This window comes from Haplochromis burtoni, unplaced genomic scaffold (genome assembly GCF_018398535.1).
Source record: "Haplochromis burtoni strain Fernald_Lab_line unplaced genomic scaffold, NCSU_Asbu1 Contig_54, whole genome shotgun sequence".
In the NCBI taxonomy this organism is placed as follows: Eukaryota; Metazoa; Chordata; class Actinopteri; order Cichliformes; family Cichlidae; genus Haplochromis; species Haplochromis burtoni.
This window is the reverse complement of record NW_024582415.1, coordinates 924,874-948,367: the sequence shown is the minus strand read 5'-3', so window position 1 is coordinate 948,367 and position 23,494 is coordinate 924,874. Positions and strand designations below refer to the sequence as shown.

The window sequence follows — 23,494 nt, the reverse complement described above, 5'->3', positions numbered from 1 at the left end:
AAACATCTTTAAGTAATGAAAACTACTGCAGGTCCCTATAATCAAATATGTATTATCTGTTTAAAGGACACTTTTCTGAATCATGCATAAATGCCACAGATGATTTATGATTTTATCAAGAGACTAAAGTATCTGGTAATAAAATCTTGTGTGGGTGATCAAAAAATTGGCTTTTGATAACAAAATGAACAAATGTGCCAAATAAAGGTTATGTATATATATTATATATTACTTTTTTGAGAACTTTTAATTCATTGTGAGACAATTCTTCATTTCAACAAATCAAGAAAACATTCATTTGATCTTAAATTATGTTCAACGAATCATTCAGTGTCTGGTGTGAATGATTTGTGAGATCAGTGTCTTTGAAGATCTGAAGTTTCCAAAACGCTTCTCAACATGCAAGCCCTCTTCTGTCCTGTTGTATCAACTTTAAAGTGCTGGCTCTGGTCCTGAAGCCATTAATGGCATAAGCAAAGGGACAAGCAGGGCTCAGGCTCTGAGCTGAATTTGGTTCAAACAGGCCCATGAAGCAAATGATTAGTACTGACTGGAATGTTTTGCCACTCTAAATCACTGCCATAGAATATAATAAAATCCTGATTAGCTCCATGCACTTCTGATATCATGGAGGGCATCCATTTTCATTTGAACAGGCATTTTTGTGGTAAAATCCCAAAAGATTAGGCTCCAATACTGCATGTCTGTATCTACAAACATCTACAGAAATCTATAATCTACCTTGAGCATTTGTGCAGAAAATACAAAGTTTTCTATTGTTTAAAGAGAGAAATGGAAAAAAACAAAACAATCAGCTCCTTGGTTTCACAATGCAGAGTTTATAGTTGAAGTGCAGGTAGTGCTCAAGAGTTTACAAAGTGCAAAAAAGACCAGCAGTTATTAAATCATTTGCTACGACCTGCTGAATTACAAGAACGCTGCAGGAATCTGTGAGTAATCATTCCTTTATGATATAACTCATTTATTTGGCTGGAACCGCCAATCACATGTGGAAGACGCTAGAGAAATTAATTTACAAAAGGTATACAAACACTTTCACTGTATCTCATTTCATCAACTCTTTCCACATTGCTCCCTGTACACATATAGACAGAATCCAAAGGTTGTTTCACAACACCGCAGCCCATGAGTAATCGTGAGACAGAGTAGTTCAGTCATTCATCAAATTCTATATATTCTCTCCAACAAGGAGACTCGAGCCTAAACTCACAAAAAATATGCTGCTTATTAGAGACAAATAGCATATTCCATTGAGTCAGATCCAACAAAATGTACACTAAAGACTCTGCTGGGTACTGGCGTTGGCTTGCTGCAAAGGAAAACATTCAGAAACACATTCCTAAACAGTCAAGGGAGAGACTAACCTAACGGTGGGAGAACCTGACAGTCAAAAATGTGAGAGGGAATTAATTGAGTTTGAGGGGAAACTCAGTTGTACTGGAGCGATCCAAGCAGGGTTCCCAGCAGGGTCAGAGGAGGGGAGAGCAGAGGAGAGGAGAGGAGCAGGGTGATGGAAGACAAAATAGGAGAAAAGCAATACAACTGATATAACTCTTTAATTGTGAAATACAATTCAATAAGAATGTGGGGCATCCAAATCATCAACTGAGTAATGAAAAAACAAACAAACCAGACTATAACATTGCCAACATTTGAAACATGCTGCCATCTTGTGGTAAAGTAGTGCCAGCACATGTTTGGCTCCTCATTCAATCTTTTCTGTAAATCGGAAACATGGGTGTTGGCTGCGTGTGAAATATTATGAAATATTCTGCCTTCTTTGCTTTTTGTTGTTAATTCTTTGGGATTTTGATGCTGTGTGCTGGGAAAAATAGGACATCCAGTTTTTAACAGCACCATCCCTGGTCTGGCTATACATTTGTTATCTGAAATTAAATATGGGAATCATTCTTTGATTCACCGACAAAATAAATAGACTAATACACACTTATGTATAAATGGTCAGCCTTAAGCAATTTTCTACCAAACTCGTCATACCTGAATAACTGTGATATTACTGGGATTTTACAAATATCATCAATAACAATACAAATACACAAATATATATCCCACTGACCCATGTTGTCAACAACATTTCCATATATAAATGCAAATATGAAACCCGATGATTTGATTCTATAGTATATACAGTACTAACACAGTAATTACAAATTTCACTCACTTTGCATGATAAGTATTGTATCTTTTGCATATAAGCTCCTGATATCACTAGTCCTATTACAAAAAAACAGTCCTGAGTGGCAGAGATGACAGTAGATCTCAAGCTAATTTGTACTACAGAGTTACTGCCTTCTTTAAAAAGTTAAATGTTTTGACAAAATTGCTACATTCACAAGTATTCTAATTGAAAGAGTGTTGACTGAAATTCGTCAAAACAGACAGTAATGCTTAAAAGTGATGCTTTTACAGTGTAAAACTCCAAAGGGGAAACAAACCAAAGATTTTAGCAAAGGCTTCAAAATCACTGCAGTACAAAAGGGTGCCAATGTTAGCAAAAAAATATATACAGTTTTTAACCTATACATTTCAAAGTCAGTGCAAATACTCCACAAAGAGTAAAGACTGATAATAATTCTCTGTAAAGTGTGCAAAGCATTAAATCCCAGTAACACTGAGGCTCCAGTTTCCAGTAAAATGCCTAGCTTCCAGTGGCAGAGCTGCAGTGTATTCACACTTTACAAGAACTAATGAGAAGTACCAGAAGAAAGAGAAAGCTGTGGGTTTTCTCTTCACAGCACCTCATCGCCCTGCGCATTGTGCTGTGCATCTTCCATCTGAAGCTGCTGATACTTTCTTTTGAAAAATCCAAACTAGAAAGAAAAGTTTGACAGAAAAAGTGAACCAAAAGAATACTTCCACAGATTTTTACAAGACCAGTTACCAGTTTTAACTGTTTTCTTTCTTCTATCCCTGTGCTATGTAGCATATTGGTGAGGAACTCTTGGAATCAGTAAACTTAAAGCTGCAGATTTCTTTAAAATCATCCATATCTGTTCATGGCAGCAGGGTGCAGCAAAGATGAAATGCTCATTTTACAAATGTACATCATCCTAACTTTTACATATCCTACTGTTGTTCCTCTACATCTTAACAAAAAGCAAGCAAACAAACAAAAACATACCTTCCACAGCAGCGCAACAGCCAGAGCCAACAGAAACAGTCCAGCTATGACACTGCCAGCTATGACGCCAACTGGAACATCGGCCGTCTCTCCAGGTTTGCTGACTCTCAACCCAAGCTAGAGCGCAAGAGAACAGGAGACATCATTGCCTTGTCTGTCTCCATCAAATCCAGGCGTAATAGTTTAAAATGAAACCAGAAATGGCATGATTAACAAAATAAACAAAAATAAATGAATAAAATATTCTTACACAAGAGCACTCGTGTGCTTTACACTGCTCTTTGCATACAAAATTGTGAAAATGATCGGGACAATTGAGTATGCTCATCAGCTGGAGTAACTGAGCTGCTCTTTTAAGCAAACAGCATCATGTTAGTCAGATTTAAGCAGCAAAGTAAAAAACTGAAATATAATCTTACAGTCAGCTGTTTGTTTGTGATAATGAGCAGATCAGGTTTGTCGGTCTTCACTTCCAAACTGGAGGTCAGCTCAACGGTCTGATAGGTGGCCTAACATAAAACAAATTACACGAATTGTGTTAATATAACTGATTAATTCCAGAATCAATAACTTAAGAAATGTAATGATAATAAAAGCAGATCATCTTTCTAAAATCGATGTGAAGATATTTACCGAAATAAAAGTGCTGTTCCAGATCCTCGTTTTAACGTTCACAAAGTAGGTGCTCTTAACTTTAGTGTCTTTGAGGATGCACTTTATAGATTCACAGTTTGCACTCTTGCAGTCCTGTTAGTTTAAAAAAAAAACATCAGGAAACAACACTCAATATTAGTAAAAAAAAAAAGAAAAAAAAAAAGCAATGTGATATTATTTAAGGTGGAATCTGCATATACTGTAAGGTTATATGTAAACAAAGAAAAAAAAGGAATAGCTTTATTATTCATGTAGGAAATATGAAACAGAAGTAGTGCATCAAAACCATCATCTTTTGCATACAAACTATTTTCTTCCATATTATGCGTCAAAAGATTTCTGTGCACATGTGCAGATGTGCATATTTGGAATTGTGCATAACTTCCTGCTAAAAGCAACAGTTGTATAAATATCTCACTGACCAGCTTCTCCATTCCTCTGAAGCTCTCCGCAGAGAAGGACACAGTCTGAGTGTTCTCACCGATCTTCAGAGGGTTGACTAGATTGTGTTGACAGCTGACTGAACCTCCCTGCAGAAGGAGGAGAAGCCTTCTATCATTTATTGTACGGATATAACACTTGAATCCAGTAAAAGTTGAAGAATTTGTACGCAGCCTGATAGTTAAAAACAAATTTGGGAGTAAAACTTTGGTAGCCGATAGAAACACAAACATTCATAACAGGAAACAACGTACACTCTTTCATTTCTAAGCGTTGACCACTCGCTCTGCACTTCCATCCTTTCGGCCTATGTGTGTCATGGTCCCCGTGCCTCGCTGGCTGAATCTGTGTTTGGCAACATGTTTTGTTTGGTTTTTTTCCTTTGCACTCTCTCTCCTCTGCTGGGGCGGTGCTCATTACGGGCTCCCGCCCCTGGCCCACGCACCTGTGCTCACCGTCACACCTGCAGCCGATCCCAGCTGATTTGGAGCACTATTTATGACGGCGGACCTGTGTCATCCTTCGCTGGATTGTTAACCCATCAGCCCCTCTGAATCCGAACCGGAGAGTTTGCAACTATCCCTAACCTGGACTTCTTTCTCTGTGTGTATATAGATCTGCCCTGGACCCGAGCAAGCGTGTGTGTGTTTGGAACCCACTGAGAGCGTGTATTGGATTAATCCCTGCTTCCCCCTGGACCCTTTCCCTCGCCACACTGTATATATATTCTCACCCGGTATCTCACTGTAAATAAACGCACTTTCTCTTTACCAAGAATACCTGGTCTGCGCGTGAATCCATTTCAAACATTGTGACAGAGTGTTTGGCAAGTCTCATCTGCCAGCAGTGGAGCGCTGGTGTGGCTCCACTGCCGCACCAGTTAGTTGTGAGTAACTAGCTTGAGTGTTTAAATAGCCCAAAGCTAATCTGCATGATCTGCATGATCTGCATGAAGGCCAGGGTTATTGGAGTAGGTCAACAAGGGGGTGCTTCTACTTTACTTAAGGGACATGTTGCATTGACCTGAAGTGACCCGGAGTAACACTGACTTTTGTCTTTATTAGTGTTTATGTGGGCCTTAAGCTGAATCACGGAAGGGATACAGGAATTTGTTGCAGCACCACGTGAAGGTTTTCTGGATCATTGTATGAAAGATGAGCTTGTAAGACTTGCAGACATATATGAACTTGATTTGAGTGATATTGGTGAGAAATTTCGCAAAGAAAAAATAAAATCTGCAAGTATCTGTGGCTGGGAAAGAGGAAGCTGGCCAACCTTGAGTAATGCCATCATCGGTTTCACAAAGAAATTTGACTTCTGAGCAACAGAAAGAGCCAATTTTGTTGCAGATGTTGTATGAAAAAGAAACAAAAATGGAGAAACCACAAGATGATGAACTCTTTTGTATACCAAAGTATTCCAGAGTCTAATGTGAATCTGTCAGCAAAAGCTTGGTTGACACTGGGTCATGCAACAGGACATTGATTCCCATTCCAACAGAATGGCTGAAAACCAAAAGAAGTCCAGACCTCAACACGACTCAAGTAATGTGGCAGGATCTTAAGAGAGCTGTGCATAACTGAATGCCTGCAAGCCTCAATGAAATGAAGCAACACTGTAAAGAAGAGTGGGCCAAAATTCCTCCACATCAACACGAGAGACTGATAAAGTCTCTCATGTTGATATAAATGATTACTTCAAGATGTTGAAGGTGGTTCTACAACTCACTGTTTGTTCCTCCACGCTGGTGATGTACAGGAGCCGATTTCCACCTTTACTGGTCATTGGCAGATTAATAGTCAGATATAGAAGGCTCACGGGTAGGTAACTTGTAGAAACCTGTAAATAAATTGCATTACAGACGATACATTTGTTAAAATAAAGGTAAGAATTCTGATGATATTTTATGAGACTGATTTATTTATCGCACCTCCGCTTTAAAGTTATACTCTGGGCCGATGTCATCGTAGGTTTTCACTGTTAACACTGGAGTGGTTGCATCTGCCACAAAGAAATTAATATTTGGGTGCCTAGAATAAAAAGTACATGAAATGAATGTTTTAACATTAATATCAGCTTTCAGATTTACCCTTTGAGACTAAATGAGAAAAAGTAATATTAAGGTAAGGAAAACTCACTTGGATAAACTAATCCCAGTATCATACTGAACAGGAAAGGAGAAGTCCACTTCATTGTCTGTATCTATCTCCTCTTTGCTGTCACTTTAAAGGAAAGAGACAACATTATTAATCACTAATAATTTTAATAAAGCTGATTATTGGAGCTGAGTTTCTTTATAATTCAGTGTACCTCTTGGCCACAAATTTTAGAATGGCTTTATCTTCCAGCTGCTCAAGACTGTATTCAAAATGTATGCGAAATTTCACCTGTAATGAAATAACACAATATTTTTTCCAAATATTTCACAAACAAAAACATGTATATGCAAAAAGATTAGAGAACGTTTACAACTTTATTTTGTTATTTATTATTTTTTCCTTTATGGGGTTTTGTGCTTACCTCTTGGTTTTCTCTTAATACTGGATATCCTACATGGCAAATAACTTTTTCTGTTTGTGATGTGCATTTGACATCCTCTGTCTGTAAAGGCATAGATTTAGCAGAGTACACAACATTATGGACTGTGGCTTTATTCCACTGGCTTTTTTCTTGCTTTAATATTCATTTTTTGCTGCTTTTTATTTTTATTTATTGCTGTTCATACACTTTAGAGAAAATAAGAAACAAATTCTTTTGAAAAAGTTTACTCAAAGAGCATGTTGTTTTTCACATTAGCATCATGTAAACATAAGTAGTTTTTATTAGGCATGCTTACCAGAGGAAAGATGGAGGAGTAGTAGAGATTTTTGGAGAAAGTTATCACGAGTTGCGTGTTGTATGCATTCTCCTTTTTGTTCTTCACAACAACTTCAAATGACAACTCTCGGCTATTAGGGCTTACCAGAATGGGTGCTGAGCTGCAACACAAGAGATCAAATTTTGTTTCTTCATGTAACAGCAAGAGTATTTTTCAGAATGAGAAGGAAAGTTTAAAGTTGTTTACCCCTTTATTTCCCTAAAAGTTGCTTGCTATTAAGGGTGATTTCTTTTACCTAATCATAATTACCACCTTAGACAGTTTTGTGTTGCCTTTCTTAAAATTAAGAGAAACAATCAGTCAAGTGCACAAAACAGAAACCAATACTAGCTGCAAAACCACAAATACATTGAAATGCTGCTGTACGGTCTATAAAGTCCTTCCTACGTATTCATGTGAGTTAATACACCGAGGAGCCAAAATCTTTTATGTTTTTCAGAGTCTGATCCAGCAATTTTATGGGCTCTAATATGTGCAATAAAGCAATGAAGGCAGACTTGTAAAACAGAGAAAACAGAAACATTTGTAACGTTTGTTAAGAGTTAAAAGCATTTCTTTCTTCTATGGTGCACATAGTTACTTTACACTTGCCAAGATTTCAGCCCTGTTAGAAAAACAAAGGTGCTTTTTTTTTTGGTTGGTATTGCAATATTATTGGACTATAACATGTAGGGTAAGGATGTCAAACATAAAGTCTGGGGGCCAGAACTGGCCTGTCAAAGACTTCAATCGGCCAGCGGGACAAAATGTGGAAAATGTGAATAAACACATAAATTTTGAAACTGTAATTTCATACATTTTAAAGCTTGTATATTGATCTCCTCCACAGCCATCATAGCACAGTAATGAAAAAATAATAATAAAAATACATTTCTGCTTTTTTAAAATGTGTCCACGATAAACCATAAAATATTAATTAATTTTCTTTGAATTAACAAAACTTTTCTACTTTATAGGACGCCGTGGTCAATGAGCTACCAGCTTTCTGTAATTTTTTTTTAATACATTTATTTCTTACAATTTAAACCAAGAGTTGTGCTGACTGAATTTTTTTCTTTAACTACGCAATATTTCTTTATTATATATATATAAAATAAATAGATGTATGGTTCCCATATTGTGATATCTGAGGAATTAAATGCACAGTTAAGCTATTTCACACTGACAGAAAGGATATTTTCAGCACCCATAAGATCAAAGCGACCCCTGATAACAAATGAGTTTGACATCTCTGATTTAAGGACTGGAAGAGAGATTATTACATTAAATTAAAGGTTTATGAACATGCTCTTCTTATATCCACTTTTGCATTAACATTTCAGGAAGAAAAAAAGCTATTATAAACGAATTTCTTTAAGCCCAGTACCAATATTTGGTGATTTAAAAATCTGAGATTCTGACATTTTAGCCAGTATTTCTTTCCTTTCTTTCATGAAACATAAGCAGATTTGCCTAACATTTGTTATGTCTAATTATTCATTACTGTGCTAAGAGTTTTTGGCATTACAAACACGTGTTATCACTGGGAAGTTTTCCCCTCATGGAAAAACTTTGCAACATCAAGACTCAAAGCATGTTTGCAGGACGCTTCTCCCACTGCCTATTTAATTTGATCATTTTCATTTATCAGCCTTCATAAATGCTGATACCAATAGATCAACATATAGCTAATACTGGTTGCAAACACTGGCTTGTTGATAAATTAGTTGGGCTGTATAAGTTATTGAAGATTTATTATTATCATAGCGAAATAATGCTTCATATATAAAGAAGGATGTAGCCACCTGTTTTAAAAGGCAGAGCAGATGCAAAGTACCTTAAACCTGAACTTTTTCTAATTTCCAGTAGGAGGAGACGTCTCTGCTTAGAAAAAGAACTACAAATGTCTATAAATGTTACTGAACAAAACTTGTTGCACAGTTTGTAAATTTTGGTCCCACAATTACATATAATTTGTTTGATTGATATATTGTTTTCAGGGCCTTTCACAATTATCACTCACACAAATAGTAAAAAAACAAAACAAAAAGACAAAACACAGCCACACACAATCTTGTGGCTGCCATTACACATCAGGTAGATTCACAAAACAAAACTGGTCCTATCTTTACCTGAAAACTCAAAAAACAAAAATATTCATGGCACATGGTGTCACGATCCCTGCACATGGCTTATTTTATCTTGTCCAGCTTAGTGTTTCTTACCCGGATGTCTTTGCATCTGTCTTCACACTCAGCACTAGATCACTGTTGCACACCTCATCAGAGCCGCAGTCTTTGGTGAAGGGGATCTAAAACAACGACACGGCAGCAAATTCAGCCAAACAATGCAGCGTTTTTCTAAAACCGCATTTCCAACAGAACAGACATCATAAACGGAAATGATTACATGTCTGTAAGTTGGGTGAGCTTTAATCATGCTGCTGGGAAATAACAGCATAGCATGACTTACTGAAACCAGCCAGTAATCATCTCACAGGTAAAACATGTTATTTAAAATGACTGTACAAACAACTTTACAGCTTCGTCATAAGGTCTTCTGTCACTTGATTTGTTTCCTGTAGGCATAGCATGAGGGGAAAAATAATAATAATAAACTTAGAATCAGGGACATGCTGGGTGTCAAATACTTACAAAGAACTGATAAGCATTTTCAGAAAATTTGTCAAGGACAGGGTTCGCATTTGGATCCGCTTGTTCAATTTCTACTTTCAGACTGAGGGAGTTGTCAAAGTCTGGTGTCTCCTGTTGAATACAAAGTGTATGAACAAATTAAGGGATCTTTTTCAAAATAATTCACACCTATTCTGGGGAAAAATGTAGTGTAATATATCCACAATCCACTACCTGAACATAAACTTTGTAATCTTGACACAGGCCTGTGGATGGTACTTGTTTCACATCTTTCAGAAGGCGTTCATTATTTTTTACAAACATTCCTCTTGATGTCACTCTTGAAGACAGCAAGTCAGCATCCAGAGTCAAATTGTATGTAATATCTGAAAAAACAAAGCAAAAACTATGTGTGTGGCACATTTTGTCCCTGCAGTCAATCTTTTGTGTTTGGATTATCTTGATCAGACTTTCTGGAAATGGACTGATTTGCTTTCCTGTTGAGAATCAGATGATAAACTTGTTACTTACAGCACTTGTCTTTTTGATTAATGTAAGCATAGAGCCACCACCCAGTTTGGAAAGAGAAACAACAAGGCTGACTCAGACTGAGCCAGTCCCCAAATACCTACAACTTCTGCCTTTGTTATTTGATTTGTCTGTATCTGAAATCATGATTTATGACTAAGCTTGTTTAAAAATAACCCAAAAAAACCCTGTCATAAACATCTGCATAAGTGTCTGAATTCTATGTTAGTCTGGTATAAAATCCTTCAAGCCTATTACTTTAAAAAGGAGTGCACATGTGTACATATTATATATTTACCGACTGTTCCAGCAGGCGTTGCAGGTCTAAATGCAGCGGTGAAACACAGTTTGGTGTCAAAGCATGAAAGCATGCGACCATTAATGTTGCAGGGTTTGTTGAAAATGTTGATTTTATCAGGATTGAAAGAAGCTTCAACTGTCACAGATGCCACCTTACGGGACCTGAGAAAAAGTTCAGTTTGAAATGACTAAAAACACGGACTGATATAAGCGACACAGTGTAGAAAATCATAATATTAAACCATAATATTTCCCCTGAGTTGCACTTGCTTAACTCACCAGAGTTGCACCACCTTGCCATAGGCCCCCACTGAGATATCAGGGAGTTCATCACCATTCAGATCTTTATAGCTATCTAGAGACCTTCCAAAGTACTTCAGCTGAGGATCCAGGCTGAAGCCAAGAATTCTCTGAAAAGAGAAAACCCCATTATGTTCACATATGTTATGTAAAAAGGTATTGTTATTAAAAATGTTAGTAATATGTACTGTACCTGTGAGAAGTCTACACCTGACATGTCCCTCTTTCCATTGTAGATGTAAATAACACCTTTTTCTTTCTCTTCCAGTGGTGCTCCAACTACAACATCGTTGAAACCATCTAGGTCCAGGTCAGGAATAGCAGAGATGGCCATCCCAAAACGTGCATCCATGGTTGGGGGTGGACCCTTAAGGAATCCCTTCTCGTTCAGTATGCCCTTCAGAAGATAAGATGGAGATTGTATGCAGCTGATGAAGCTAAACATATAAATTAAAAACAAATCTATAAAAGAAGCAGAATATCTGCTCTTGTCTGCATATGTCGATCAATCTCTTTTGCACTGTTGTGCAGGAAATCCATACCACAAAATGGAACTAGAATAGTAGTCAGTGGTTAATTTTACCTTGGTGACAGAGAATAGGAAGACTCTGCCTTGCTCTCTCTTTAGCTCACTCATGTACATGGGCGCACCAACCAGCAGGAAGTCTGTCGTCCCATCTTTGTCTACATCCAGAGAGCACAAGACGCTTCCAAAGTATGAGCCAATCTGGGAAACCAATTAACAACAATTAACTCTGATCCTTACACTTCACGTCACATGAATCACTCATCTTGAATCAGATCAGTACCTGTTTTCCTCTTTGCGAATCTATGATATGAGATTGCTTCTGAGCATCGACAGTGTAGACGATAACTTGTCCAGAGTGGTTTGAACGAGGTGCACCAGCCACAAAGTACTCGTTGAGTCCAACACGCATTGTGGTGACAGAGTAACCTGGAAAGTAACATAAAGACAACATTCACCAACTGACAGATAAACTCTTTACATATTCTTACTCGGTAAGTGGCAGAATGTAGAACAATAACACAGATTTACTCAAGTCCTCAATTAATTCTGCTAATAATTACTCTTCTACATTTATTCAACAACAATGGTGCTCTCAGTTATTCTGGCTGTTCAGACCTCTAGTCAGGCGCACTTTGGGTGTAGCAGTGCTGTGAATGATTTTACTAAACTATTTATGAATAAGAACAATGGCACAGAAAGGTGTCCTGCTTCAGCAAGCACTATAAAATTTCATAAGGGTGATATCACTCGAGAGCAGTTTGTACATGCCCCGCTGTCTCAAGAAGCTCAAAATTAAAGGAAAACATCTGGGGAATTTTTTTAAAATCAAGGACTTATTCGATCAAAATCTTTTCTGCGTTCACAAAGCCATCAATTTTGATGAGAGCCCCAAAACTATTGGCAGAACTGCATCCCCAAATCTTGACACAACCACCACCTTCTTCTACAGCTGTAGACACTCACTGTTGTACCCCTCTCCTCATCTCCACTGTATATTTAAATCATCACTCTTTAAGACATGTTGCCACTCATTTCTGGTCCAGTTCTTGTGTAATTTGGCATACCTCAGCCCGGGTGCCTTTTTTGCCCCCACATGTTTTTGAATCAGGTTGCCACTTCTCAGAGCGGAAACCGAATTAACCACAGTGCAAAACTGAGAATTTTGGTGTTTGTTTTAAAATATTCATTGCTATCACTTAGGGGTGCCATCACACGTTTAACACACTGTCTCACAGTTCATTTTGTTATACAACTGAAAAAGCAAATTCATACCGGGCCAGTCTATGACGTTGTAAACACGAGATCAAATTTTGGATTTACAAAGGCTAAGAGCTCTTTGCAAATCACCTCGTTGTTGCAAAGATATTGTATTATTTTGCCATTATTTAATGTCCAGCTGTGCTATATTTGGCATCTTTAATGGATTTGACTGAAGAAATTGGAACAAATTATGTGTTTGTTTGTGATACGCTGCGAGCAACAACAGTGTGTTACGATCCAATGTTGTCAGTGTGTTGTGTTAGGCGTGACTGTTATGTGTTTCCTGTTTTACTTTGAAGGTCTGTCTTATCTCAGTGTGTTCAGTTTACGCTTCCTTGTCTCGTCAGTTCTGATTTGCCCCAGCTGTGTTTCCCTCCTGTTGTCCATTCCCTGATTGCTCCCTCTATGTATTTAAGCCCTGTGTTTCAGTTTGTCATTGGGTTTGATCATTGTGGTGTTGGTGTCTTAGTTTTGTAAATAGATTTGTAAAGTAGCAATTGAGTATTCCCCCACCACCCACCACCTTGTATATATTGTTCACTGCAGCAGCCTAGTAGGCGTGAGAAGCCATTTTTGTTGATTACGTTTTCTCCTGTTTTTCATGTAGCGAGTTAGGTAAGGGAATTGTCTTTTGTTTGGTTTTCAGTTTGGGTAAGAAAGCATAGGGACCATTAGGGAGTTTTGTTTGTTATTTTTGGCACTGCTCACTGCTGAAGCAAATAAATGGCTGCTTAGCATTTTAAAAGAGATTGTTGTTTGTGTTCTTGCTTGGGTGGAGTGTGGTGGGCCAATGTTTTGTTGCGTTCAGGACACGCCTAGACCTAGAATGTAACAAGTGCGCAATGATAGAATTTAAAATTCAGTGTTTGCTAAGTTATCTGCTATATGTACTGGTTCATCCCTTGAGTTAAATGCCTTTTTTATGCTTGAATGATTCAGGTTTGTGCGAAGCTGCTTAACAAAGGCTCTACCCTGAAAAGTACAATGATTGGACTGAAATGAGTGAAACATAAAAACTTTATATGTAATAAATTCATAGGCCTCCAATGTGGCTTTCAAAGCCATGCAGTTGTAGTGTAAACGTATTGGTATTAATACTAATAGCCATCCATTACACCTATCCCTGTAGTGTTTTATGCAAACAGTTATCTAACAAAGTCAAACTGTATTATAGATTTGCTCCAATAAATAAAGAATTAAATGCCTACCCAGTAGTGAACTATGGTTTTTGTCTTGCAGTGAATCTTCAAAGGCTGAAAGAGGGAGAATATGTACTTGTGACCCTGTTTGATGTACGACAGTCCCGCTCCAGGCATAGGCTCCCACTGCTCCGAGCATCAATACATCCTTAAAGAGAGAAGATCAAAATCTAGGCAACAAACACTACACCACTACATGACTGCATGACCAATATGCACATATAACATAAATCAGATCAGATCCATCAGATACAAATACTAACCACTTTAACCAGCTAGTCTTAAAGTGGTTTTGCACATGTTTCCACAGCTTAGCAGGCAAGAAAAAAGATGTTTGACAAACCTTTATCTTTTTTTTAATCTGATTCATTTTTTGGCTGGGTGGGTACCTGTTTGCTGGAATAGTGAGCACTGAATCCAACTTGGGACATCTCCATTTTGAAGCTGTCTGCCCCTTTTCCAGTGCCTTGTGGGAACAAAGCATTATGTTTACACCAGAATCAAAACCCAAACATAACAAGCGGTAACATAAAGATAATGAAAACTCACATGTTAAGATCTTAAGTTAGAAAAGACATGTCATGAAATTAATCTACAGTGCAGTGAATTTGCTTCCTTCCTGATTTCTTAGTTTTCTGCATATTTCTCACATGTAAATGTTTCACATTATCAAACAAATTTTCACACTGGACAAAGAAAAATGATTTTTTTGATTACTACTTAAACAGAACCTGTCTGACAAAATAAAGGTTTATTAGGCTAAAAGATCTCAAATGGTAACTCATCATGTCACAATCTAAAGAACAGATAAGAAACAAAGTCACTGGACAGAGTTACAAAGCGTTTGCTAAAACCTTGGGACACATCAAGAGTCCACCAATGATTCACCCAGGAGGTCACAAAAGAACCCAGAATAACAGCTAAAGAACTGCAGGCCTCACTTGTCTCAGTTAAGGTCAGAGTCCACAATTTAACATTAAGAAAGAAACTGGGAAAAAATGGCATCCAGTTCCAAGGTGAAAAGGACCAAAAAGAACACAAAGACTCATCTCAAATTTGCCAAAAAACATCTTGGTAATCACTCAGACTTTTAGAAGAAAAAAAAGCAGAGTCCAGCTACATCTGCCATAAAACTAACAGCATTTCATGAAAAGAACATCATATCAACAGTCAAACATGCTGGTGGCAGTATGATGGCCTGGGACTGCTTTGCTGTTTTATCACCTGGACGACTTGCCATAATTGATGGAGCCGCGAACTCTGCTCTCTACAAGAAAATCCCAAAGGAGAATATTTGGCCTTTAGGTCGTGGTCTGAAGTTCAAGCGCTGATTATACAGGACAATGATCCAAAACACACCAGTGAGTCCACCTCCAAATCAAATTGAGATGCTTTGGAATGACCTCAAACAGGCTGTTCAGACTTGAAAACCCTCCAGTATTCCTGAAATAAAACAATGCTCCTAAGAAGAGGAGGCCAAAATTCCTCCACTGGGATTTAAGTGAGTCATTGACAGTTATTACAAAGCTTCATTGCTGTTCTTGCTGCCAAGGGTTGGACAACTACTTATTAGGTTCAGGGGGTAATTACTCTTTCAGACAAGGCTAGGCAGGTTTGGGCAGGATTTCCTCTTAATAAAGGAAATAATCTGAAACATTTTAAGTGACAAAATGCAAAAATCAAGCAATCAAGATGGGGGCAAATACTTTTTCATGGCACTGTACATCCACTGTCACATAGACTATATGTTCTGCATATAGTTACAGTAAACACAACAACAGGACGGGAAATGGCATAATCCTCTATGTACCTTCTATGCTGAAGATGCGGTCGCCCAGAGTTCCAGCGATGGTATAGAGGACTGCCTCTTCGGATACGTTAAAGAAATGTTTCTCTGTGGGTGAACTGGCGATGGATTTGATTTCACTTATAAGCTTTTCTGTGTCGATGTTATTTCTTGTGTAATAACCCAAGACCTATTATTATTTTAAAAAAAACAAAAAACAAAACAGCATTTCCAGATTGGACAAAGTAAATATAAGTTTAAGTAACAAATCAAATCAGCAAATTAATGAGCAAATATAAACTATCAGAAAAGGAATTTAATGCAGGTCAGTACTGTGCAGTTAGCAAGTACTGTTAGAAAGGTGAACTATAAAACTGGTTCTATACTTGCTAGCAGTTCAAACACTTGTCAGAGTTTGCACATAAAGTGAGCAGTTCTTTAAAACAAAGGATGCTTAAATGCAGAAAATGAGGAAATGTCACCATTACATAATACGTATGATTCAAGTCATGGAAATTTATCTTAAATATGTGACTTGGTTACCTGAAATTCAGTGTTATGATCATACTTTTTACTCATGAATAATCAGCGTAAATGGTAGATGAGCACTTACTGCAATACCGAAGCGGGTAATGCCCTTCTTCTCACAATCGGCAATAACTGCTTTTGTCATAGATGAGTCATGTGATTCACCATCAGTGACAACCACCATTACTTTGGCAGCGTTTGGTCGGCCGCCGTTTTGGGCACTAAAACCAGCAGTGCTGAAAGGAGAGGACAAGGCAGGTTATTGGATTTATTTATGGATAAATGAAACAAATACATGATTCTGATGTGATAAAAATCAACTAACCTGGCAAACTCAATTGCCTGGAAGGTATTGGTCATTTCCCCATACATCTGCTTTATGTTAGATGCTGCAGAAATAGCATCTTTGTTGTTCTGATACTGATTCAGTTTGAATTCAAATTTGGGGTTCACGGCATACTGGATGACGCCAACCTGGCATAATAATGTTAAAAAAATTATACATCAAATTACAGACTGTGGCAATAATGATAACAGGAAAACTAGAAAGAAACGAGACTAATTACAGTCATGTGGAAACGAAAGCGTCCCCTTTTTCAATTACAGGGATTTACATATCAGGACATTATAAAAAATAATCTGTTTGAATCCTGTGTGTGGAAAAAGTATACTCTAACTGCTTCCATATAAATTAAGAGGGTAAGTAGGAACAGGAAGTTTTGGCAATTTTCTTGGAAACATCAGGAATGATCTTTAAAAGGCAAACATTACTACTGGCCAATCTGGGGAGGTTTAAAATTGCTAAACAATTTGAAATCCATCAGGCTACAAAGGAAAAGATTATCCACTTGTCTAAAACCTTCAAGACAGCTGCCAATCTGGGAGTTGACATTCAACCCAAAGTCAAACCTGCAATGCTCAGAAAAACTGCAAAATAAACCAAGAGCTCCATCTCACATTCTGGTCTCAGTTAGTGTGTTAAATATTAAAGTTTATGTACAACTAGACACAGACACCGCGATGTAGGGGTGATTTTTTGGGCTTGTTTCGCAGCCACATGAGCTGTCTGACAGCTAAAGCTTCGCCAAAATTTGATCATGCAACAGGACAATGATCCTAAGCTGCAAACCTCAATAAACTGAAGTGACCTTGTAAAAAAGAATGGGCCAAACCTCAAACGATGATGTGAGAGACTGATAAAGTCATATGTGGTCAACTTACTGATTCATGGTCTGTATATACATTTTCACACACTGCTTCAGTATTTTGGCCTAGTTTTTGTTCAGTTATTACATCATGTAAACTGTAATTTGTTCTTGTTAATTTGAGGTTGTATTTATCTAATTTTACGTTCTGGTAAGGACATTACCAGATTCTTACAAGGATATTATGTCCTGAGATGTAAAACCTTATAATTGAAAGTGGATGTAATTTCTTTTTTACCAATGCTGTAAGTCAAAACTATTGACTTACAGCTTTAGTTGCATAGTCACCTGTGTACTTTGGGGTCCAATGTCAAGAGCGGGTAATAAATTTTTCAGGAATTCTACAATGGGTTCCCAAGGAAAAATGCTGTTGGAGGCATCCAAAACGATCACAATGTCCATCGGCCCTCCACACTCTGAAAAAGTCAGTAGTAATTAAATAAACTGTGCTCATGCAATGCATTTATTTATCATTCATTCAGCCACAGCCTTGAGCTCTGACACTTGCTTGGTATAATATGTCATATTTAACTCCTAGTTGCACTTCACCATTTGTTAACATTTTCATGTCTTTCAACAGTTTAAACAAAATCAGGAATCAAAACCACAACAAGGCCACAAGAAAACAAAAAAAAAAACAACTTCACAGTAAAACAGAAGGTAACCAAAAGATATGACTAACAATGAAACACGAAGGAACTTGAAAAATGAAGAACATTGTCTGGAGAAAAAAATATTTCAAACTTAGTCATTAATTAAAAATGTTTTGTAAGATCTCTGTCAGATTTTCCAGAAGCACCGGGATCTATCTGAAACTGGTAATTAAAGAGCTATAGATTAACAAAAGGCTGTATTTCCTTTAGTTAGTATTGAGGGAATACTACATGAAAAGGCAAGCACTACAAGAAAGATAATGAACTATACACAGCATATTAAAACATCTTACTCTGGACAGCTGGAGAAAAGGCAGATTGAGGCTGGAAGACGGAATCCAATTTGGCACATACTCCTGGGTAGAAGTTTTGAGTGCCACACTGCTGACCCCAAAGTGGACCGCATGTCTGTATCAGCCAACCACAGAGGAAGAAACAAGGAAGTTTAAAGAAAGCTTGTTGTTATGAGTATCTTTAAAGGTTTCCAGTGATATCTTGTGTATGAACATTTTTCCTGTCAATATATATAACACAACATTAGGTGAAGTGATATCAACTAATGCCCTCAGTTGATATCACTTCAATTCTGTTTTATTTAAACAGTGCCAAATCACAACAACAGTCGGCTCAAGGCACTTTATATTGCCATTTAAAGAACCTACAATAAATATTATATCATGCTTTGATCATTTTGGACAGTTTCTCATTCAAGAAACTTCTGGACAATTTTCATCATGGGTGCTATTTTTACATCACTGTGGAAGTCCCACTTTCAAGCACTTTCATAGACACTCTATATCTTCCTCATGAACCTTGAATTTAGATCCTCAAACCGTCTCTGGCTGCAACCCAGAGACCAAAGTGAAATTCTTAATTATATCTTGTATTGTCAGTTTCCTAAGGGTCATATTTACCTTCAAATATCAGTACACAGCTCATCACAGGCTCATCTAGCATGGGCTACATACTACATACTACAACAACTCCATAACAATCCAATCTAAACAACCAGCTCTGCTTTTCTAGTCTAGCTCCCTAAAGAGACCACCCATATTTTTTGTCACTGGAGTGAGTCACACACAGTTTGTGCCAACTTATAAACAGGAAGGAAATGGTGTAGGGTAAGGTCTTTATTAGAGCTGTGATGTATGAAGTAACAAATAAGGAGTTGTGTTGTAAAGGCCTAACTGAATAGAAAGTGTTAGTCACGGAGGTGGTTATAAAAATACATTGCTGAGCATATAGACTGGAAATAGCTCTCCTTATGCTCAGTGATATAGTGTTATTTCCTTTGTGTGAAGTTGCACACACTCAAACAAACATACCGTCAAACTATTGTCAGCAGGCGTTCGAGTAAGAGTCAAACCCAGTGACATGTTGGCATTGACATTTTTAACCTCTGGAACATTGACAGAATCTGTAAAAAAGTGGCAAAGACATCATTAGATTACTGTTCAGATTACAGTTCTCATCAAGAATTTCTACAACCTGAAGAAAAAGCTTCTAAAAGCTCAATATATGAAGTTATTACAACTTTGTTGGATTTAACTGTTACGTCTGACGAATTTGGAAACATAAAAAGGACAGAATGACTTCTTGTGTGTTTCTCTGCAAGGTAGCCTCTTATTTGTGAAACAAACATCAAAAACCTTACCTTGAAGATTGAGCTTATCACAGCTGTTTTTGGATCCTGTGATGGGACATTTGTAAATATCCCCCTTCCTGTTTTGACTGTAACCGCTCCAAGGAGCACCAACCAGGAGCCTAGGAAAAAGAAAAACCCGAAAAAACATGCACTGTTGGCGTTATCCTTAAAGCTTTACCTACGTATGGGAAATTTTGGTAATCGCAAAAACACAAACATTTTCACGTAAAATACAGAAAACTGATTTTCTTTTAATCAGGCTATGAACTTGCAGCACTGAGTTTTTCTGCTCTTTTTAATAACATATGTGGATAATTCAATTATTTCATTCTTTAAAACAAACATCAAAGTTAAAACAGAAAATATCCACTTCATGTACTTTATTCCCACAACATCCAGCTCTTTCTTGCTGTTACTTAGACATTTCTCAAAATCTAAAGCTCAACAAGGCACAGGAAGAGGCACTCATCATTCTGTCATATATGGTATGATGTGTAATAGTGTGTATCTCCTGTTTAGTTTGCGGACTACCATGCAACGTGCAATCAGTAGTCTTTATCAGATTCTGTATTTCCAAGTTACGCAAATAGGTCACTCCTTCAGGCGGTGAGTTACTCTGACAAATGGTGACTCAGAGTGTACAACAGTCAGACATCTAGTTGTTATTACTGTTTAACTAATGTTAAACAGTAATGAATTTTATTACTACTTTACTGTTACACATGTATAATAAAAATTGGCGAAGACAGTTTCAAACAGTATAGTAACGTGCAAAATTAAGCATTTTGGGACAAAAAAAAGTCTGTACCTTATTCAATATTTATCAGCTGTTATACGTGACAGGTAATATCAGCACATGTTTAGTTACATGTTCATGTTTTTGTGAAAATGCTCAACCTCAGTAGTGATACCACAGGAAATGAAATGGCAGCGTTTCCACACTACAACCCTTATAAGAGTGGTGTGAGAACTGTAGATGAACAACAGCTGTTTAACAACAATAAAGTGCAGCTTTTTAAAGCATGGAATGAAATCAGCTAAGGCCACTGCAGTTTCCATGCGCATCACTTTAAAACTAAAAATGTGTGAACTGTTGACTCAATAGTTAAGACTTTTGTAACTACTGTTGGATGCTGCAATAGAATAATGACTAGGCCACATTTTTTGCAATGGAATGTATTGCTTTGAAAACTTGCTTCAACTTGGTGGTAGCGTAGCAGTGTGGAGACCTGTCTGTGCGCCAGTAAGTGGCTTGAACATTTCCATTTCCATCTCTTTGCAGTTACAGGCTGTTGTTTCCAACTTGATTCTTTTGAAAATAACATGATGTGACTGCACGCGCACAGATTCAAAGATATTAAAGTTTGTGTACAACAACAGGATTTTTTTTTCTCAAGTGTACAATTGTTTGAAGCTTTTAAGTCAGTTTGGAGCCAACCACTCTGTGATGCACGTCCGACTTTTTGCGCAACACCAAATTGAGCCTGTTGTAGCGTGCAGGCTGATAACGAGGACCTCAAACCTGTCCTCTGTGAATGCCATTATCTCCCGACTTTTAATGCTGTTTCTAGGAAAACTGCAAAGTAATATGCACACCGCTTGAAGGCTTATAGCAGCTTAATGTTTTTGTTATAAAACATTAAAGACAAGAAAATATGGCGATGACACTGAAACCTCTTTGATTCAAGAAGTTTTTTTTATGTGATGACAGCAATTCATACCATTTGCCTTGATTGTTTTCCACTTGTTGGACTGTGTAACCAAACTCTTCTTTTGCTGTTCCGCTAAAGATCTTGGCACCTGCAGTACCAAGGTTGAAGGACTGTGCCTGCCAGATACTGTCAGCTGGTGGAGGGGAAAGAGGAATTAACATCACAGTGTGACAACACAAATATCTATCTGCATTTCATATTGCATTTGATGTCAGAACAGGGTTATAAGTAGTACAGCTTCAGTTTTATCTTCAGCAACAATCTGAGGCATCTGTGGCTCATGCTCTGTTAAAAACAGCATCCCCTTAACTCAGTGAGAAAGGCAGACCATTAAGAAGCTTCACACACTCAGAGTTCATACATTTCACGAAGAGTTGAAGTTTGAGTTAGTAGAAGCTGTAACGGATCAGTCTGTTTCTAAAGAGATGGCTGTATTCCCAAACACATCCATTTGAATCCCCTCAGGTAGAATATTTTGGTGCAGCAATAGACCCACAAGCCCATACAGGCAGAGCAGAGCTCAGCTTTCAGCCTGCCTCTCTCCCTTCTCAGCAGGTAGAGGATTCACGAAACCTTCACCAGTCTTGTGTCTTGCCACGCCCGTGTACCTGCAGCACAAAAACAGCTCGCTGCGTCCCGTGCACAACCCAAAAACCATGAATAACAACTGAAACAGGAACAGAAATAAGGACCGGATTAAAAATGTCTGTCATGTTCTGCTCCACAGCTGCCACATATTGGAGGGCAGCGATAGTGAGCAGTATGTGAAAATATTAGTTATTTCCTCTATGATCCACATAACGTAGAGCCTTGACTATGATATTATTTCTACAAGAGACGAATAAAAGCTGGAAATCTCATTAGAAATAATCTCCTGGCTAATCATCCGGTGAAATTCACACGTTTTGCAATGTGTTCAAAATGGCAAAAACCGTTCAGAGGCTGAAGTCAAATATACATCGAATAACTGATACGGCTTAGGGGGAAAAAAGATCTTCTGAAAAACTATGAAATCGCCGCTTTTCCCAGCGAGGATTGGCTGTTTATCACCCTCGAAAGGATTGCGGCGAAAAAAATGTGTTAACATCTTTAAAGTCCAAAACAGAAGTTTGGTACTTACTTATGGCAATTAAAGTGAAGACAGTATTCCGCCAGAAGTGCTCCATCCTCACCGTTAGTCCATTTAATAACAAATAAAGTCCCGCACTTGTCAAAACAGTCCGCAGCGCGCAGTCAGCGGTGACGCACCGGACAGTCTAAATATGGCTCTGTCTTCCGCTTACCTGTACACACAGAAAGTACCGTCAAACAGTGAGCAATAAACTCAGAGGAACTGGACCACTTACAGTCTGGGGTGTGCTCAAGCTATAGCTCTGTATAACTCGAAACCAAGTTAAGAGCAGACAGCAGTCCCTCAGGCAGATTTCAAAGTCCAGTTTAAAGTCCACTACTTTGAAGATGAAATCTCCGAGACATAAGGAAAGGAAATATGAGTGTTCCAAACAAGCCCACACCCGTCACCCTTAATTTTAATCCCCTTTAATCATCATTCCAGGGATTCGCTATTTGTGGACTAACAACACTTAAATCATCCGCTCACAAATAAAAAGCAATTATCATCAATCAGTTAACAGAGAACAGTCTGAGACGTCTCCTCATCCCCCTGAGCTCGAGCTATACTCTTTGTATTTACAAATCACTGCAGAGCGTAGAGTTATGTTCATGACAGGGCAGCTACTATATTAGGAAATGTCAAATATCCAGAAGCTATAAAATGATGCCCAAACAATAGAAAACTCTATGAGATATGTTTGAAGAGTAACCAAAAGCCTTTCTATATTAACTGGAAAACAATGACGTAGGCCTTTCATAAAGCAATGGTCAGGGTGGTGAAAGAGTTGAAAGAGCGGTTCCTTTCCAAATTACTCACTTAGAAACATCTTTGGCCGGAGCTCTCTGCGCAGTATACCCCAGACAGATGATTACCCCCTCTGATGTCATAATGTTTAATGAGCAAGTAACTCATAGTAGTTAGGTTGTGTAACTTTTTTTTTTTTCACTTTAACTTGGAAGCCTGACTCAGACTCCGAGTGTTTGGGTC

At 37.8% G+C, this 23,494-nt stretch overlaps 1 protein-coding gene across 1 annotated transcript; it reads right to left on the bottom strand.

Moving 5' to 3' along the window:
• Nucleotides 1-1,196: 1,196 nt before the first annotated feature.
• Nucleotides 1,197-22,777, bottom strand: itga2.2 (integrin, alpha 2 (CD49B, alpha 2 subunit of VLA-2 receptor), tandem duplicate 2). Its single transcript, XM_005924441.3, has 30 exons — nt 22,514-22,777; nt 21,403-21,526; nt 19,691-19,800; nt 19,362-19,453; nt 18,330-18,444; nt 17,672-17,799; nt 16,504-16,652; nt 16,264-16,414; nt 15,675-15,840; nt 14,254-14,330; nt 13,874-14,012; nt 11,686-11,831; nt 11,460-11,603; nt 11,070-11,273; nt 10,856-10,986; nt 10,575-10,738; nt 9,983-10,134; nt 9,770-9,880; nt 9,341-9,426; nt 7,095-7,236; nt 6,779-6,859; nt 6,569-6,645; nt 6,397-6,480; nt 6,189-6,288; nt 5,987-6,097; nt 4,240-4,347; nt 3,797-3,910; nt 3,583-3,672; nt 3,164-3,280; nt 1,197-2,852 (listed from the first exon to the last, which is right to left on the bottom strand). Exons 1-30 carry the CDS (start codon nt 22,557-22,559, stop codon nt 2,772-2,774), a joined length of 3,540 nt encoding a protein of 1,179 aa, XP_005924503.1. The 5' UTR covers nt 22,560-22,777; the 3' UTR covers nt 1,197-2,771.
• Nucleotides 22,778-23,494: the final 717 nt, after the last annotated feature.